This window comes from Danio rerio, chromosome 17 (assembly GCF_049306965.1).
Source record: "Danio rerio strain Tuebingen ecotype United States chromosome 17, GRCz12tu, whole genome shotgun sequence".
In the NCBI taxonomy this organism is placed as follows: Eukaryota; Metazoa; Chordata; class Actinopteri; order Cypriniformes; family Danionidae; genus Danio; species Danio rerio.
The window spans coordinates 22,779,604-22,800,400 of record NC_133192.1 but is presented as its reverse complement, the minus strand read 5'-3'; the positions used below and the strand labels follow the sequence as shown (position 1 = coordinate 22,800,400).

The window sequence follows — 20,797 nt, the reverse complement described above, 5'->3', positions numbered from 1 at the left end:
TGTTTGAGTAAAGATTTCAGCTCCTAGCTGTTTTCCATTAGCAGTTTGTGTTGCGTTCGAGAGACTTTTAAGGGGTTGATGTACAATTATATGGCCGCAATTTTCCAGCCTCGTAATTATGATCACCTCTCAGTAAATAGACATATGTATCTCTTTTGAAACATATGGGCAATTTGTAGGGTAAGTGTAGCTATTAAATCCATTTTATAAGCACCTCCCTGTGAAGCACATACTGCAATTTGTCTGGGCTGAAGCAGAAAGGATGGAGGGAAGGAAGAGCCATAATGTCTTGAAAAATGATGGAATTTGCAGGAAGCATGCATTTTAGTGTGTTCGCGAATTTGCCGAATGCGTCTGTGTGTTTTTGTGTGTTTTGAGAGAGCGAATATTCAGTGTTGGGGCGTTTTGACTACTGTTTTTCTTTCACCGTAATAACAGCAATTATGAGACTAATCATTTATTTAGGGAAGACGTGTCACTCAGGGAATCATAATAATGGCAGCTCAAGTCTTTCACCTGCACAGCTAATATCTTTTTGTGTGTATGTGTGCGATTTTTCTTCTTTTATTATTTAAAAAAAATGTGAACATTAGTATACCAGATGCCAGAGAACATTTTAATCTGTTCATTTATTTCATTTCATCAATTGTAATATCAGCAGTACTGATTGAATGGGATTTTGGATAACTCTATTAAAATATAAATCAATTATTGAGTTAATTGAAGTGGCAGGTAAAGGTTTTATTGGGAATTGACTGTCAAAATACTTTTAGAAGAGCCTAATTATTTTCAAAAAAGATTTTAACATTTAAAAACAAACAAGTATTTTTATTAGATTTCATGAAAATAGTATTAAATATTTCACATGTTAAAAAGAAAAACAGCATGGCAATGTATATATTTTTCTCTTTTTTTAAGAAGAAACGCACATCTTTTACCTGGCAAGGATGTAATTCAATCAAAGAGAACACTAATGATTTGTTACCAAACATTTCTTTTTCATTTCTTTTTAAAATGTTTTTATTTATTCAAGTAATCAAAACTATAATGCTGCACAAATGTTTTAAGCATCAAATCAGCATATATAGAACAATTTCTGAAGGATCATGTGACCGAATCCAGCTGTCATCAATAAAATGCATGAACAACATTTTAAATCCTAAAACAAAAAACTTAATTTAAAATGCGAGATGCAGTGTTATCTCTTAAACCAGGCGCTAAAACTAATAATCTCTGAATTAGTTGTATACCCGTGCCTTGTTCTCGTGTTTTACATAGCGTTCTATGCCTGGTATGCTTTGCTGCCTTTATGTCAATTACTATATGCGTCATATATCCGGTAGGCTGTGTAATCTGTGTGTCATAATTAAAGTCCCCAACCATAACTTAATTCATTCCACCAAATCAGACCATCAACAAAATAAAACAAAATAACAAAAAAAATACAAAAACAAATCTGAATTATAAACAATAAAATAACACGTTATTTCAAGTTTCATTACACTTCCACCAAATCAAACAGTGCATATACAACATGAAGGATTTCCACATGGGCCTGTCACGATAATTATTTTTTATTGTATGATATATTGCACCAAAACATATTAAATGATATCATTGTCATTTTAGGATCATTTTATGCCACTCATCATTATATGATGCCAGAGTGACTATGATATCATCACGAGGCAAGTACACTTTTCCAAAGAACACATCATATTTTATTTATAGGATTATTTCATATAAATATAGTCATTTAACATTTAGGCATTTGAATCAGAATGTGAACATGCATAAGTAAATAATAACACATTTCAAAAAAGTGCAAGGTACAAAGTAACAGGCTGCGATATCTGCTACCAGATCTATTTTCAGTTGTTAGAAAGTGACATGAAAATACACTAAAGTACATTATAGTAAATACTACAGTGTTTTTTTAAGCATACTGACATAAAAAATGTTTTTTTTTATGATGGGATTGCATATATTATGTATTGCTTCACCAAAAAATGATTGAGATCATGTCCGTGTATTGTGCGATAAGTCAATATATTGCTTATTGTGACAGGCCTATTTTTACATATACACATTATAGAACTCAGAGTAAACAAACTCAGGTTATGCAAAGCACCAATTTTTTTATTATTACTTTTTTACTTCCCTAAAGGAGAATAACATTGGGACATTAATTTAGTATTAGCACCATTTTAACTTTTTCTTATGCAACCTTGGTAAACATAAGACATTTTACAAAACATTTACTGACCTTTTAACATTAGCTCAACTTTTTTTATCCTGTGTACAGTATGAATGAATCACAGGGCAGCAACACACATCTGTTATTAAGCAACTGTCATACATAATAACTCAATTATAAATTATCACTAGACATTAGAATATCTTGTGCTCAATTTTCATAGAGGGATTTGGGATTTGTGCACCTATAATGGCACAGTTCTTCCTTTTTTACTCAAGTACACTTTTTATCATAAAAATGTAAAGTAAAATGAATATAAAGCCATAAGTAGAAAAGAATAGAACCAAAGTTTAGTCTCTTTTCTCCTCCACCAATAAGGAAAGTCACAGTTTGCAGGTGTGTGTGTGTATGTGTGGGAAACTGCAATAGCGCATTGACAAATGATTCTGCCGTCTGAAGCCTAATTAGTGGCATAGTGTCTGCTCCCCGCGGGGCTGCTGTGCTGAGCGTTAGAGACAGTCCATTCTCATTTCCTTCAGCCTTTGATATCAGACCACAGTCTGACGGGACACACAAAACCGACACACTGAGGCGTGATGGACGACCCAGAGCAGACAAAGCTGACTCTTCTCCATCTAGCGTGCACCATCTCGCTCTTTCACACACACACACACACACACATACACGCACGCTGAAACAAAGTGAAAGGACACACACCAAATTGGCTCCAGTGACAGGACGGCTAATGTTTTCCCATGCAAAGTAAAAGGCCAAAGTATGAGACCACGCCTTCTGCTCCTAATGACGGCCAGCCCACCCTGATCATGCACCTGCAGCCTGGAAAAAAAAAAAACTCTGTTGGTCCTTATTAGAAGAAAAAAAAAGTCTGCTTTTTAAATGTTACAAATATTTGCTTCATTTATGATATTATACTGTAATAATCATGCATAAGTTGGCGGTCCATTCTTCATGGCAACCCTTATTTAATATATAGATTAGGCCAAAAAGAAAATAAATAAATAATCATATTCATAATGATTCTAACAGATGCCTTAATTTCTAAAACAGACTGTTCCAAATATTTACATACAATACTGGGTTTCACACAATCGATTTGTGTTGGGACAACATAAATGAATTAAGATAGGTTTATTTAGGACTGAACTATATTGAAACAATCTGACATTGCAATATTTTGTTTTGCTTTGATATATTTTGCTATAGGAATATATTTTTGCCTTATGATTTGAATAGATTATTCATAAATTTAGATTGACTGGAATGATCAAGTCTTTTTTTATACAGTACCTCTGCATAAAATATAAGAAATTACAAGCTAATATAAGTATGACAGAGCCAAAATTAATTAATAAATTGTGCTTAATGGCTTTCTGGGGTGTCTAACAGTTTTCAAATGACCTACAGATATTCAGATATCAACGGTAAAATAAAAATATTGTAATAATATTTTTGTCTTTTCATCTGTAATTAACTCCTGCGATGTGACTATTGTGGATACACGCATTACGATATCGATACTCAAATGATATGTTGTTCAGCCCTTAGTTGATTGAACATAAAACATTTAAGTTGTCTCCAAACAACCCTCAAGGATTGTGTTGTTTCAGCTCATTTTAAATAAGTAGTTTGAACAAACAACAAATGTTATTTTTGTGAGTGTATTACACTGGAGAAAATGCAGGGCTCTACACAATTCATTCATGTTGTCCCAACACAAATCAATTAAGTTAATGTAACCAATTTAAGGGCATTGAACATAAAAAAATATTTTTTCCCACAAAATCTTCTGAATTGCGTTGTTTAAGTTCATTTTGAATAAGTCGTTTGAACAAACAGCAAAAATAGAAAATGAAAAGAAAATTAGTAGGAAAAGGTAATGGGAGTTCATGATGTCAGCCTAGTGCAAAACAAGTTATTCAAAACACTAATAATCAATCTGATCGCTTATACTGCATTCAGCAGATACATATTCTCAGTGCTCTAAAAACAAAAATAAATAAATCTCATGTCATGCACAGATTTAAATGTAAAATCTCAACGCAATCTCACGGCAATTCGTTACTTTTTGATTTAGTGGCTAATTCGTATGAATTTGTATGATTTAATTCGTACAATTTAGTACGATTTGCGCATCTCCCAATGACGTTAGGGGTTGGGTTGGGTGCCACGCCTCTTTTTTAAAACCGTTCATTTTTGTACGACTGAACTCGTAAGAATTCATACGAATTAGCAACTAAACTGACAAAACGTAAAATACTCACGTTTCTTTGTGAGATCAGGCTGAGTATCTAGCATCAAATTCTTTAAGGGATACAATTTATAGATTTTAGTTGCACGATTAAAGTCTGAGGAAAAATCACGGTTTCATGGTTATCAAGATTATTATGCATTCACTAATTTCAAAACAATACTAGTTCAGAAAATCATGAAAACTCCTTATATTTTAAAGTGTTATTTATTGATGCTTAGTAACCAAATAATACAGCACAAAATGATAATAAAAACAAACAATACTCCATTTCTATTTGGACTTAAAAATAAGTGAAAAGTTTTTGCCATTTAAACATTAGTAATAATTGAAAATAAATGACAGAACAGTGAATAAATAAAATAAAAAGAAATAAAAAAAGTATTTGCCTAATGTATAAATCTATAGTATTTATAGTAAATCTAAGTATTTCCCTTTTAAAGAGAACAAATGTAGTCAAAGGATGCTCAACCTCTGTCTGAACATCACTTTTAATCAATAATATTGGTTTTGGCCTGCAATGAACTATTATTTTGCTAATTTATCAAAAGTGCAAAAAAGTGGTAAACTAGGCATGTCCTTACTTAACTGCTGTTTTCTCACCACATTTTAGTTTTGAGCAGTTCCAGTGTTATGGATGTGACATTTGCAGTAAAAACTCAAAACATAAATTTTCATCGAAAGTATACGTTAACATTATATTGAAACTTTAGTTTCTATTTTCCAGAACAACTAACCACAGAGTTACGAGACCATAAAAATATCAATCCGTAAACATGTTTTGTACTTTAAATGAGGAAAATAAACATGCGTTATGGATGTGACAAAAAAGTCTGTTGGCTTACAGTATACAACATACTTTGTAGAAATTCTGTGAATTAAACTGCACAACCCAAAAGAAACAATATTAATCAAAAGGATACGAGTTGGCTCTCTATTTAACAAAAATGATTGATTTTATTTCATTTCATGTTTTCACATTTATGAGGAAAAAAATGACGTTATGGATGCGACATCTCTCCATTATGGATGTGAAATTGCCACTTGTGTAACTTTGTTAAATCAAATAGAATAGTTAAAAAAAACATTAACGGATACATTTTTGTGTATTTCTAAAGTACTGTAAAATATTTGCTTACCCAAAAAACCCATAAACGGTTTCCATATTTTGGTGAAAACCAAATTTTTTATGGCAAAGTTAACGTTTGCACAGAATTGCTCTTTTTAATTTTGTAATTAAGAGATAAACAAGCAGCTCATATTAAAATATTTGCCAGAAAAAGTTTTTGTTTTAATAATATTCATTCATTCGTTCATTCATGCCAACTATTCTGGCATATGTTTTATACAGCAGATGCCCTTCTAGCTGCAACCCAGTATTGGGAAGCACCAATACACTGTCATTCAGACACATACCCATCCACTACGGACAGTTTAGTTAATTCAGTTCACCTATAGCGCATGTCTTTAGACTGTGGGGGAAACTGAAACACCCAGAGAAAACCCACACGAACATGGGGAGAACATGCAACCTCCACACAGAAGTGCCAAATGACCCAGTCAAGACTTGAACCAGCGACCTTCTTGCTGTGAGGCGACAGTGCTAACCACTGAGCCACCATGTCGCCCTGTTTTCTGATTTATATTTTATTTATTATACTTGTTTTCTTAATTGTTTGTTTTGCCATGAAAATAGCCTGAAATGCTGACATGGCAGTACATAAAACATGCGATACGTTACAATACGAAACGCATGTATGTTTGTCATTTCACTGTTAGCTTGTTCACGTTTATCAAACTTCAAGACTCACTCAAAAATTTGTAGAATTTTTTTCCACACTTGTGACATTTCTGACGTTATATTTTGGGCGTACTACTAAGCTCAACTTCTGCGTCATACTTTTATTAAAGACAATGTGTCCAAGAGTGATTCAGGAACCACATGAACCCTACTCATGATGGAAGAAAACAGTGTCTCTTCTGTCCCTGCTCTGTTCAACCCAAAGATGGTTCATCCTGTCTTCTTAAAATGAATGTAATTGTTTATATAGGCTGTATGTGACTTTCCGGGCACCTGGAAGCATCATAAATTACCATAGTCTGAGCCAAGTAATTGTCCCTCATGGAACAGAGTGAAGATGTCGTCTCCCCCATCGTGACATCTGCCGAAAAAGCCACCTTGAATGTGCTAACTATGTTCTTCTAGCCCTGACATTTGGACATGGAAATTTATGAAAGCCATTTAGAATACTCCAGTAAAGGTCACTGTGTACAATTAGATGCACAGGTGTCAAGAGAAAGAGTCTTCATTTCCATGTGATTGTGGGCTTTTGTAGCAAATTTCATGCACTTTATTGGTCACAGCTAGTGCTTGGGGTTGGTATATGTTTGTGTGTGCGTGTGTATGTGTGTGTCTGAACTCGTGGCTGTCAAAAAGGCATGCAGCAGCAACCTAGAATCAATAAAAGTCACATATATCTGTTTAGTAATTGCATGTTTACTATTCAGGGGCATCTCAAAGGGTCTAATAAAAATGCAAATTGAAGGTGTAAATTTTGCTATTAATTTTGAGGTCTTTTATACTATTCTTTGCAGTGCAGATAGTTTTGAAAAGGTTTTTTGTGTGTGGTTTTACATTTTTGTGTCGTTCTTGTCTTCCTCAGCCTACACTACTGTGTCTGGTGTGAATGGGCCACTGGTTATTTTGGACAATGTCAAAGTAAGAACTTTTTTGTGTTTAAAAATGACGTAAAAATATAAGAGATTTGATTTTGTCTTTTGTTATAAGTTTGTTTGTTTGTTTGTTTGTTTTTTTGTTATTTTTAAATGACAATGCATAATGTGACTAATTGTAACTTATTTATAAAACATTAAAATAATAACAAATGTTATTGAAAAATGTTACATAAATTACATAAAATGATCAACCATTCAAAACTTAAGCATTAATAAAAGTTTTATAATAACAATAATAATGACATTATTAACTATTATTTCCATTATTCTTATCATGGCTACTTTTATTTGTAAAAAAAAAGATGTGTTCATCTTTTTAAAACATTTTGAGGACTCCAATATCTAAAACAATCCAGATTATTTTTTGTTTTATTTCATTTATATTTAGTTTTATTTCATTTATATTTTATTTTTAAATGGCAGTGGCTTGTGGATTTTTCTTTTGCACCTTTCAATGTTCAAATCTTTAAAAGTCAAAATATTTCAAATGTGAATTTTTTTTTAAAAGATGATATACATGTAAAAATATTCGTTGATATATGTAGGAATGACTATTGTACACCTAAATGTTTTAAAGATTAGATTTTAGAATATATATATATATATATATATATATATATATATATATATATATATATATATATATATATATATATATATATATATATTATTCATTTACACAAAATGCACAACCATTCAAAACTTTAGGATTAATACAAGTTTAATAATAATAATAATAATAATTAATAATATTATAGTTTATTAATAATAATTCAAAAATGATAATTCCTTTTTTCTCATCATGGCTACATTTATTTGTAAAAAATGTTATTCTCTTTTTAGAAATTGCAAACAATCTAATCCTTAAACCAATCCTGGTTTTATTTTATTCTTTTTATATATTTTATTTTAATTTTATTTATTTATTTGGTTGAACATAATTTATATTTTTCTGTGAAAGCTATAAAACATTTTTTACATATTTTTTAGTAAGTTATTGACCATTTTTGATCTTGAATTTATTTGTACAGTATTAGTTAAACTCTTCAAGTTTCATCTGTCACTTTTAACCTAATGCTGAACAAAAGTATTAATTACTATACAAAAAATAATTTCTTCATATGGTAGCATATATCAATCCTCATCTTCATCTGTCTTCATTGCCCTTATTTAGTTCCCACGTTACGCAGAGATTGTGCATCTTACCCTTCCTGATGGGACCAAGAGGAGCGGGCAGGTTCTGGAGGTCATCGGCACCAAAGCTGTCGTTCAGGCAAGTGCAATCACATTTTTTAAAAATGTTTAAATAATCATGTTCCAATGCTTCTGATCTAATCAGTAGCCACCTCTCAGAGTCACACAAGCAACTGCTAATGGTGACTCTTGTATCAAAATGTAAGACCTCTTTTGGTCAATCTGTTTTCTCTATTAAGGGAGCCAAATTGTGGAATGATTTACCTGCTAGTCTCAAAATTAGAAAGTAATATTAATGTTTTTAGTAGTGTACTAAAAAAAATGTTGAAAACAAAACGGCAGTGTTTACACAAATACTTTACTATTAGTTTGTTTGATCTTGCCGCCTTTCAATTAGCCTTACAGCAATTTTTTGTTGAAGAATTATAATGTTGTTTATATGTTCATATTTTATTTTCATTTTATGTCAAACCTCACATGGACAGGTGTTGAGAGTTATCAAGTCTGCTAAAACACTTAAACAAATGCATTCGGTTGTCCAGTGTAATTGTGATGTCCATGTCAAATGAATGAATGAATGAATGAATAAACAAACAAACAAACAAACAAACAAAAAAGTTATTTAATAAATGAATAAATAAATGAATGAATGAATAAATAAATAAACAAATAAATCTACATAATTAATTAATTAATTCCAATAAAAAAAAGTTCTCATTCAGAATGCAACAGTTCTCTATATATATATTTGTTTAGTACACATCATTGATTGCACAAGTAAAGATTAGTTCAAATCATAAGTAAAAATATCGCCATTTTGCGTCCATCAGGTTTTTGAAGGAACCTCGGGTATTGATGCTAAGAAGACAGCCTGCGAGTTCACCGGTGACATCCTGCGCACACCAGTGTCTGAAGACATGCTTGGTAACTTATGCTCAATGCTTATGATTAATCAGTGCTCATGTGATTCTTCGTAATCACTGCGTATGTCTATTTATTTCAGGACGTGTCTTCAACGGGTCAGGTAAACCCATTGACAGGGGTCCTACTGTTCTAGCTGAGGACTATTTGGACATCATGGGTAAGGAACTTTCTTCTTTTAAACTTTAGATAGGAACAAGTGTCTTCTTAAGAGACGTATAGTTGAATGAGGAATACTGTGATCTAATTAGCTGAGTCTATTTTGAATGAAACCAAGCTTTTTATGCTATTTTTAATGTTTGTACAAGGATTAGTTTTTAACAGCATATCTTGCTAATTAACAATTAGTCTACCCCCAGCAAACGTAAACATCCCCATTGTTTTTACACTTAATGATGCTTTCATTAGATTTTCTCTGGTTTAATTGAAGGGCCAGCACGCTAGAATATGTTCATAACTGCTAAAAATGTCGCTTTGTTGGCATTTGAATATTTAGAGAGGTTGAATGGGAGTTTTTGTGTGCTTTTTAAGCCATTCACTGACCTCATGACCCTGATCTCTGCTAAGCTGAAATGGCAAAGGTGATCTTTTGAGCTATCAAAGGTATACAATAGCAATTCAGAGCAGCATTTGAATGAGCCCAATGGATAAGACGGGCCGTTATAAAAGGTTGATCAGGCCTCAAGGTCACACCACTCCAAACAGTTTTTGACGTGCTTATATGCTGCACGGAGAAAACATTTTCCTACTGTACAATAGAAGCCTTTAACTTTTGCCATGAGCGGTCAATGTGGATGTGTTTTAGCTCGAGAGAATCTTTCTTCCATTAGTCCTCTCTTTTCTTCTTTAAAAAAACAGAAGATGTACCTTTAATGTGAGCAGGAGTTCCTGTTCATGAGTCATCACTGTTCTCCCTTTGACTGTTTTTAGGTCAGCCCATCAACCCACAGTGTCGTATCTACCCAGAGGAGATGATCCAGACTGGCATCTCTGCTATTGATGGCATGAACAGTATCGCTCGTGGCCAGAAGATCCCCATCTTTAGTGCTGCTGGACTGCCGCATAATGAGGTGTGCCTGTCTAACAGCACTGCACATTACACAGCAAAAGTTCTTACTCTGCATGTTCGCTGTTATCATCCATTATGGATCTTTGATGGACTTTTTTCTCATTTCCAAGGTTCTCAGAAGCAAAAGTCATAATAGGTGGATAATATTGTGTTAGGGACATACAAATACAAAGAGACTTATGATTATAGCACTCAGAAGAGAGAGATGTCGTCACATTTGCCATTACTCCATTAGCACAGCTTTAGAAATGCAATGATTATTTAACAATTTACAGTATTGAGCTATATATTTATATATGTAACAACTCTGTTTGCCATGGTAATACCTGGGATCATGTACAGAAAGTGTTATCTGTTTGAAAAGGCTGGTAGAGAATTATATTACTTAATGTTTGTCATTCCAGATGACATGGCTAAACTTCTAAAGTACATTACCTGTGTTTCAGCAAAACTCTTGCTGGGGCTACATGATTCTGGCTAAAATAAGATTCACTTTTTTGCTTAAAATCACGATGTTGTCATTATTCTGTAGATGTAAAATAAAGGTTAGTATGAGTAGCCTATTAATGTTGTTAATCTCAAACATGATAAAACAACAAGTTTGCGGACATTTTTCTGATTACAAAACATATATATGAATATAGAAAATGTTATATGATTTACGATAGTATTAGGTATTAGGTAACCTATGTGTGCAATCTGACACAATGACACAAATCATAAAAATAAAGCTTCTTTATTTTGGTCTCTTGTCAAGACAAGGACTGCGTCCGAAACTGCATACTTCCATACTATATAGTACGCTAAAATCAGTATGCGAGCCGAGTAGTATGTCTGAATTCATAGAATTCGAAAATCAGTATGCGAGAAGTACCCGGATGACTACTACTACTTCCGGCGAGATTCTGAAGTGCGCATCCCATGCACGCTGCGCTATCCCATGATGGTCCGCGAGCGAATTCATGAGTGGGATTAAAGCGACGTAATTGACGCATGTAGGTTCACGTGACCATGACAAAATGACGGCTGTAGTACGTCCGAATACCATTCATACTTTTCACGTTCATACTGTATAGAGCGTACTTTTCTAACGGTAGTACGTAGTAAGTAGTACGTTTAAATTCAAATGCTGTACCTACTGAGTAGTAGGCGGTTTTGGACGCAGCCAATATCTACAACATTAGGGCCAAAAAAGGTTGTCTTACTTATTTGTATCCACGATCTTACTTTCTCTCAAATTTCGCTCCTTAGAGCATCTGACATCATGTAGGCTACCTCACTCAGGACATGCGTTAGGACTTCCCCTGCTTAAAGCATGGATCGCCGTAAGCGCTTTCTCTTGTTAACTGCAGGGAAAAGTTTAAACGAAAACATTTATCGATTTTACGTAGATCATAATATCAGCAATACATGTAAAGCAAAAATGTCCCTCATTTCGGTAACATCCAGTGGCCGTCATTCTTAAACCAATCTCCATCATTGTAAGCTGCTTGCTGTTCTGTCTGTTCCACTGCTTCGTTTGTTAGATATTCGTTGCTCTAACTTTATTTTGCAGTATGAAGTGCGTTGAACACACAAAACACCCGGTTTGCACCACAGTATGTCTAATCCTATCTTTGCACTGACTTCACATGTAAAACACTTGCGCTTCATGTGCATCTGCTTACTGCACAGGCTGCAAAACAATTGCCCTCCTCTCATGTAATGCAATGATTGTGAGGGCGCAGGTGAGATGTCGTTTTTGAGAGACACTCAAATACATCACATGCGCTGGGTATGCAACATCTATGAGTCATGTAAAACAATACTTGCAAACTGATATAAATATAATTTGATTACATGGTTTGGAATTGGATGTTTTATGAGATCAATAACGTTTCAATTACAAATTTTGCTGGACCAAAAACTAGCGGGTCTGTTATATAGGCTAGAGTAATTATACAGAACCAGTAAACATTTATTTCCATGCACAACACTGCGTTTGCTATGAAAAAAAAACATCAAATGCTTGTTGTAATCTTAACTCTAAAATGCGGTATAATCATTTAAATGATGTGTTCATTCGGTTGCACTTTCACTGCCGAGCGCGCTCATGTCATGGCTGCCGTCACTTTTAGGAAAAAACATGCATGAAAAATCATACTTCCTTCACGGCTCCAAAACAATTGCTCTGTGCAACAAACTAAACATTATTTACAACATTATTACTTGTTATTCACAGACTATGCAGGTTCTGTTCACTAAAGTAGACATCACTCTTGGTAGTAAACCAACAGTGCGTGTGATTTCGCCGAGAATACGTCATTACATTAAGACAGAAATGACTTTTTACCCTATGAATACAGTATGTGACACTATTTGAAGTAGTCCATGTTTCTGAACAATGTATAAAACAGTGTAAAGACTAATGCGACTGCCTTAACGCTTCTCTCCTGACCTTGAAATTATAATAGGTTGAATCATAGAAAAGCAGAATTAAGATTGTATGTAGAGTCTAATCGAGATCATGATCTTTTTTCAACTAATAGTGAAGCCCTAACTCTTGCCTCAACACAAAAGCTAATAGCTTTAACAATAGCTAATAGCCTCATATTTATCATTTGTAAAATATATACTGCAGGAATGTGACTTCATCCAGAACCCAATTCAGGAGCAGATTGCTCGATGCAGGCCGTGCTGTTTGTCGGTGTGTTTCAATGATTTTCATTAAATCTAGAAAGATTTATTTAAATTCCCTCATTTGAAGTGTTGTGATCAAATGTATTGTGGCAGGACTGAAGCAGCGACAGCGCCTTTTTTCGTGTTATGCTTGCGAGCGAGACAAGGCTGTGTGATTAACGTTAATTTGAGAGGGATCTGTAATTGATTTCACCCTGTGGTGTTTCTGTGGAAACGGCGAGGTGGGTCAGGGTTCGTTTCATCACATTCTCCTCTCCTGTGAATGTGGGAAGAACCGGTATGATTTCGAGAGCTCTAGAGTAAGCAAACAAAACCAACCACTTAGTAATGATCAATACATCTAGTACATGCTGTAGATCAGCTGGTTTGTTGAGTTCCTGGATAAGGATGATGTCCTTGCTGAATGACGAGAACTACAAATGATTCTTGAACTCTAAATTGGTTCCTCAAAGTTTCTAATAAGAGAGGCAGAGGTCGCAGTCATTTTCTTTGACACCAGCTGACATGAATGGATAGAAAAACATACTTTTCATGGCTTTTAGCGAGGGATTGCAAGGTCTTTTAAAGTGTACAACAGCACAATTCATTATTATAACGAGGTTTCTTGTGTTTTTGTCATTTCTGTGGCCATAAACAGAATAGTACACAGGCTGTTATAGTTAGTAATACCCACCAGCTATGACTGTAAGTGACTCAGCTGCCAAACTTATCTTCCCCCAGGCTGGAAACTGAACGTAATAACCAACGACATGAGCTGTTAAGGATATAAGTAGGCTGCCTTGTATCGAGTTGGAACAGTATGAAGTGTAGGAAGGTCAATGATGTCTACTGTTTTGTATCATAGATAGTTTGCTAGTCCTCACAGTCTGGTTGACTCTCTAAACTATAATTAATTTCTTATGAAGTAGTTTAGTGAAGTAGCTCTTAGTAATTCAAGGTCATATCTTTTCTAAACCTCAGTGCCAACATTCTTCATTAGTTTCGATGCCGTCTTGGGATATTGTTTAGAGTTATAAATTTACAGTGCCGAACTTCAGTCAAGTGGCTTAGACATTTAAATACTGAGGTTGTTTGCAGAGTAAAAGGTTTTCAAGTCTCATCAGTTCTGAACTTTGAGGAAGACTGAATAATTCGGAAATCATTGACTCAGTTATGTTTTTTTTTCATTTGGATATATAGTTTGGTTTGATGGCTTTTCAAAAAGTGTACCTAAGAGATTTTTCAGGGCCATTCAAAATTTAGTGTGCTTTTTTCTTTAAATATTTATTAATTTACTTATTTGCTAGGGGTGTAACTGTACATGTTTTCATACCGAATCATCAAATGAAAGTGTGAGATGGAGCGTTCAGGGGGCGTTCTGCCATGTTGCCATTAAATAAAAGCGTTTTCATGCCTCCGAGTTTTTCTGATTTGTCCACTGCTTGGAGCTGACATTGATCTTGGCACAGTGTCTAAAAAAAAACAACTTTCAAGTGCAAGTCGCTGCTAAATACAATATAGTATAATGCTCATACATATTCTTCAAGCATGTTTGCATAGAAAAACAATGGAAATATAAGACAATCGTGTGAACATAACCCAATCTGTGTCCCTTTATAGACGTGCACAAGAGCAGTGATTGAACAAGAGTTTTCTTCTGCATTTATAGCAGATCTTTTCAATAATTGAGAATTCAGTTTTGTGGGCATCACAGAGGCGCAGTGGGTAGCACAATCACCTCACAGCAAGAAAGACACTGGTTCAGTTGGCATTTCTGTGTGGAGTTTGCATGTTCTCCCCGTGTTCATGCAGGTTTCCTCCGGGTACTCCGGTTTCCCCCAAAAGTCCAAAGACATGTGGTAGGTGAATTGGGTCAGCTAAATTGTCCATGGTGTATGTGTAAGGAATGAAAATGTATGGATGTTTGCCAGTGATGGGTTGCAGCAGGAATGACATCCGCTGCGTTAAACATATGCTGGATAAGTTGGCGGTTCATTCCACTGTGGCGACCTCAGAATAATTAAGGGACTAAGCTGAAAAGAAAATAAATGAATGAATGAATGAATTTTGAATTTTATTGAATCCTAAATTTAATGCACAATTCATGTTTTTTCTGTTGTTTTTGTTTCCTAACCTGTGAAATTTTAATGCACAATCTCTGATTTTTTTTTTTTTTTTTAAGTTTTATTTTTTATTCTATTTACAATTATATCACAAAAAGCTTTTCAGTTCTGTAGCTGATTGCAGCAAAATACTTCTGCATATAAACATAAAAAGGCAGGCACTGGGTGTTTGTTGCTTATTCCTGTTGTATCAAACCTATATTGAACCATGACCCCAAAACTGAGGTACATACCAAACCGTGACTTCTATGTATCGTTACACACCTGTTATTTGACCTTTTCAGTGAAATGAACAGGACCTTTTTTTCGTTCATCAGTTATAAACAGGTTATATGTTATCATACATTGACCTATAGATTATCCTATATAATTATAATCATTACTTGCATGTTTGTAATTCAATAATTAGATCAAATGTTGAAGTGATTGGTAATACAAATTTCTAATCAGCAAATTAAATGTCATCAACTCAGTGGATTTAGGAATGAATACATGATTAGGATTCAAACCCAGCATCTGACCGTTTTGAATTTGGCTTGGTTGTTGGTGTCTGTTGATCGGCATTTCAGAAACGCCCAGTACTGGCATTTTCATTTAAATTCATGGTTATTTCTTTGACACTTTTACAATGTAGATTGTGTCAAAGCAGCTTAACATCGAAGTTCTAAATTGAAACTGTCAGTCCAGTTTTCAGAGTTTTAAGTTCAGTTTAGTTCAGTTCAGTGTGATTAATTTTCACAGCTGGAAGTACAAACGCTAAAGAGCAAATCCATAGGCTCCACAAGTCCCAAACCAAGCAAGCCAGTGGCGAGGAACAAACTTTACCAATTGATGAAAGTGAAAGAAAAAAAGAGAAGCCAAGTTTGGAGAAAACAAGCTCAGTTGGGCAAAAACTTCTCGTGCAGAGCTACAGTCTAGGTGCTGGAGACTGGAGAACACTGGACATCCATTGTGGAGAACTGCCTGGATTTTCATATATATCTAGGGTTTACAGAGACTTTATTTGGTCTGAAAAATAAAAAAGATAATCTGTCAGTAGTGTCAGTTCTGTGGGTGAAAATGTATTGATGCCAAAGGTCAGAGGAGACTGACCAGACTGATTCAACTGACATGGCAACAGTAACTCAAAAAAAACACTACATTTTGCATAATGCAAAAATAACCAATAACTGTGAATTGTTTTTAGTTTAACTACAGGAACAGGGTTATGACACCGTCAAGAGTCGACAGTTACAAGTTAACAAGTACTTCACGTTTGTTTTATCAGAATATACTGCTTTAACTAAAATTAAAATAAATTATATTCTGCTATTAATAATAATTTTTTAAATACAGTGTATATTTAATAAAGTGTAAAAGTATAAAATTTTTATTCATATATTTTTATTGTATCAAATAGAAAAGATTTATAATATTGGTAATTAATTTTTATTTTGTTTATTTTTTTTAATGGCTGTGCACAGTTAGCTGAATTTAATTTAGAATTATGAATAAGTAAATGTTATTACCTTTGAATTTGCCATGAATTTAACCTTTGATACAGATATTGCGTAAAACAATAAATAAATAAATAAATAACAACTACTGGTTCAGCCTGAAGGAACCTGTTTCAAGTCTAAATGAGTGAATCATCAACTACATTCATCGAAGATTCAGTTCTGTCATGGTAACAAGATGAATAGGACAATAGTTTCACATTCAAATACAGGGAAAAAATGTACTGTTGTCAGTATAGAGACTGTGAAGAATAAAGCTCTAGTGATGGTGGAGTTATAAAATCGTATGATCAAAAGCCAAGGCTGAATGGTGTGAACTTCCAGCAGCCCAAGTGTAAAGTGGGTTTCAGTGTCTCACTAATGAAGGCGCTGTGCTGTGATATAAAAGTTTCTCGTTTCATTAAACAGGAGTCGTGGGGTCACCGCCGGCTTTATCCCCTCAGAGGAACAGGTGTTCAGGGTCAGAGTTCAGTCATGGGTCAGGCCGGATTAGACGTCCAGGACTATTACATTAAGTGATAAGCGTGAAATTCCTCATGCTTATAGTCTTAATCTCTTTGTTGCAAATATATATCCACGTACACACGCTTAGTACATTATACAAACAGCTTTCACGTAAAATTAGGTTTTTATTTTACCCATACTTTGTGTTTAATTATTAGTGTATAGTTATTAAGGAAATTCCATTATACAGTTTTCTTTTTTTTATTTATTTATTTATTTTTTTGGATAAATTCGGTTGAAAAAATGTATCCAGCAAAATTATACGTTTAAACAGGAGATTTTCTACCTTTCCGATGGTTGGTAAAATATTACTTTTTAAAAATTAAAATCTATTTTGAAAGAAATGTCAAGACTGGAGTATTGATGCTGAAAATTCAGCTAAAGTGAATTTGCATTAATATTAATCTTCTCTTCAACAACATGCATATGAAGTACTACTAACGATGCTCATGTTGCCGGGATAAATGCTGTTCTGGTATGAATCTTCAGCTTTGCCATCATGAGAAATAAATTGACATATTTTGTAATTGAAAAATGACCATTTTAAAATGCTGCAGTAAAGATATAATAAAGGTTTTACTGTATTTAAATTTTGGGACATGTTTTAAAAATGATTAAAAGTCTTATCGTACACAAACATTGAAACGATGTTATTCTATAACATATGTTTCCACACTAGCAAGGTTTAAGCAGATTTTAAAAACTCATCTTTTTAAGACTTCACTTTTAGATTATGGAGCATCCTAATGTGTCTATATTTTATCATTTTTCTGTGTTGAATTTTTGTATTTTATTACATGTTTGATTTCTCTGTTGTTGTTGTGCCTTGGGTTTTAAAAAAGCGCATTATAAATAAAATGTATTATTATTAATATTAATATTATTATTATTGTACCTATTTTACTGGGTAAAAATTTTAATTCTAATTGTGACTCAACTTGTTCAGTAGAGTTGGCATAGGTTTGCTAAACTTTAAAATGCATTATATCCATTAAAAAAAATTTATTAATGAAGATACACCTTTAACCCTTTTTTGCTTCTGTGTTTCCTTTGATCATTAGATTGCAGCCCAGATTTGTCGTCAGGCTGGTTTGGTGCAGAAATCCAAAGATGTGACTGACTACAGTTCAGAAAACTTTGCCATCGTCTTTGCTGCTATGGGAGTGAGTGATTTTTCAAAGTTTTTCTTGTGAAACTGTTTCCAATATTTTTTGCTAGTACTTTGGTTTAAGTACTATATCTCACTATTAACTAGTGGCGTATTTGCTGCCTGTTATTAAGATATTAGCTGTTAATTTGTACTTATAAAGTACATAATTGTACTTATACATTACATATACAGTACCTAAAACAAACAGAAAATTGTGCAGATAATTAAACATTTTGATAGTTAATGATTTGTTAATAGCCAGAATTGTACCTTAAAATAAACTTTCTTTTCATTTTCCTTTTCTTTTCTTTCCGTTTCTTTTTCCTTTTTCTTTTTTTTTCTTTTTCTTCTTTCATTTTTCTCTTTTTCTCATCCTTTTTTCTTCTTTTCTTTTCTTCTTTTCTTTTTTTCTTTCCTTTACTTTTCCTTACCTTTTTCTCAATTGCTTTTCTTACTAGATGTGTGCTCTTTTTCTTAATCACAAAAGTAAAATGTGCTGTACATCTAAGTCCCAATACACAAGTCAAATGCTTGTACGAATCTCCGGATGCTTGTGTAAAATGATCCTCTCATTTGACCAAATGTAAAATTGTGTCTGTTTTGTTTGAGCGGATGAATGTTGGTCCTCATGGGTGGCTTAATCCTGCTCTTCAGCACCACCTTAACCTTCTGGCCTCACCTGTCTGCTTTCTCTGCAAAGCTTTGTTATTGTCACCTGAGTGGCTGCGGTCTGTCCTCTCAGACAGGCATTACCTGCGTCAGGTGTCAGGTTCACCTGTGTATTCAAGTGTGGAGGGCTTCCATTAACCCATGCTTGAAATGTCACTGACCCAGCCTTGTGTCCTGTGGCCGCTGGGCTCCTGATGCCGACTTTATGGCTAATGCATTGGCTTTTGACACACTGTAACTCTATATCTTGATTTCACATGCAGGGTTGTTAAAATGCTAAACCTTTTCTAAAGGCAAAAGGAGCTTTCCTTTAGCAGGAAATATGTTTTAAGAGGTCATTTAAACTGAAGAGTGGAGATTTTTGTTTAACAATGAGCAAGAAAGTACCTGACATTGTCAGTTTAAAACAGTCTGGGGAAACGGGAAGTAAAGGACTTAGTCTGTTCAGAGTTTCTCATGGTTGTTTGTTTGAATTACAGGTCAACATGGAGACAGCACGTTTCTTCAAGTCAGACTTTGAGGAAAACGGTTCCATGGACAATGTGTGCTTGTTTCTGAACCTGGCCAACGATCCTACGTGAGATTTTGATTAGATGACCTTCATCATCTTATGTTAAAAGAAAAATGTACTCAACCTCAAAGTGATTCCAAACCTTTAAGAATGTCTTTTCTCTATTGAGCATAAAAAGAAGTTATTTTGAAGAATGTTGTAAACCATTAACCATTCTATAGTATGGAAGCAGCAAATACTATGGAAGTAAGTGGCTTCCAACATTCTTCTTCAAATATATCTTTTGTGTTCAATAGAAAAAAACTCAGGCAGGTTTGAGAATGGGTAAAGTGTTGATAGATTTTTCATTTTCAGATGGACGGTCTCATTTTGTGTAACATACCGACTGTATCTTTTTTGTTTAGCATTGAGCGCATCATCACCCCGCGTCTGGCACTGACCACAGCAGAGTATCTGGCTTATCAGTGTGAGAAGCACGTGTTGGTCATCCTGACGGACATGAGCTCCTATGCGGAGGCTCTGAGAGAGGTGAGAACGATATCATGCCAATAAAATTATTTCCTCATAATGAATGTCTGAGGCAAGGGCCACGCAAGAGCCTCTGATTTTTGAGAAAAGTGGATTTTAATTAACTTCCAGTTATTTTTTTATTAGAGATGCAATAATGTAAAAGCTATTTCCATGCTGTCTGCTATTTGCTGATTGTTTAATAATAGCTGATGATGAAGCCTGATTATGTCCTGTCAATCAAAAGAAGGCGGGAAATGTCATATTTTACTTGAGAAATTACTAAAGAAATCACTACATTTTGAGCATTTCAACTTCTTTAACGCACCTTAAAGAAAATTTCTCACATTTTTCAATGTTAAGGAGGTTTAGTCATGTTAACCTCCATCCAAAGATGTGAATAAAATTTACACGCAAAACAGGAATATCGCATAAAAGACATACAAATATTGCAGCGTTTTCATCCAACGATTCAAAGAAAACGAAATAGTCACTTCCTGATAAACTGGCACCAAATGTCAACAGTAAAAATGGAATTTGCTCTGGTAGGAGAAGCTGCATGAACCTTTTTTTTATTTAATAAATGATTTGCGCCTCAGTAGACGATGCCGACATACAATGAACTTGTGATAGTGTTTGAAGGCGTCAAACGCAGAGCACAGACACTCTTGATTTTAGAGGAATTTAATACTATCATAACATTAACATTTAAATGGTTAAGGCGTTTTAGAATAACCAAAACAACATTTCAGATGTTTTACAATGTGCTCAGCCTGCTGATTTGTCCATTCAC

At 34.1% G+C, this 20,797-nt stretch overlaps 1 protein-coding gene across 1 annotated transcript in view; it reads left to right on the top strand.

Annotated features, from left to right (window-relative positions):
- The window catches only part of atp6v1ba (ATPase, H+ transporting, lysosomal, V1 subunit B, member a), a 46,204-nt gene that overhangs the window by 11,023 nt on the left and 14,384 nt on the right, over positions 1 to 20,797 (top strand). The window contains 8 exon segments of the mRNA NM_182878.1: positions 7,130 to 7,185; positions 8,377 to 8,475; positions 9,227 to 9,320; positions 9,400 to 9,477; positions 10,248 to 10,387; positions 18,229 to 18,330; positions 19,466 to 19,563; positions 19,902 to 20,025. Of these exon segments, the coding sequence (NP_878298.1) occupies positions 7,130 to 7,185; positions 8,377 to 8,475; positions 9,227 to 9,320; positions 9,400 to 9,477; positions 10,248 to 10,387; positions 18,229 to 18,330; positions 19,466 to 19,563; positions 19,902 to 20,025 (791 nt within the window).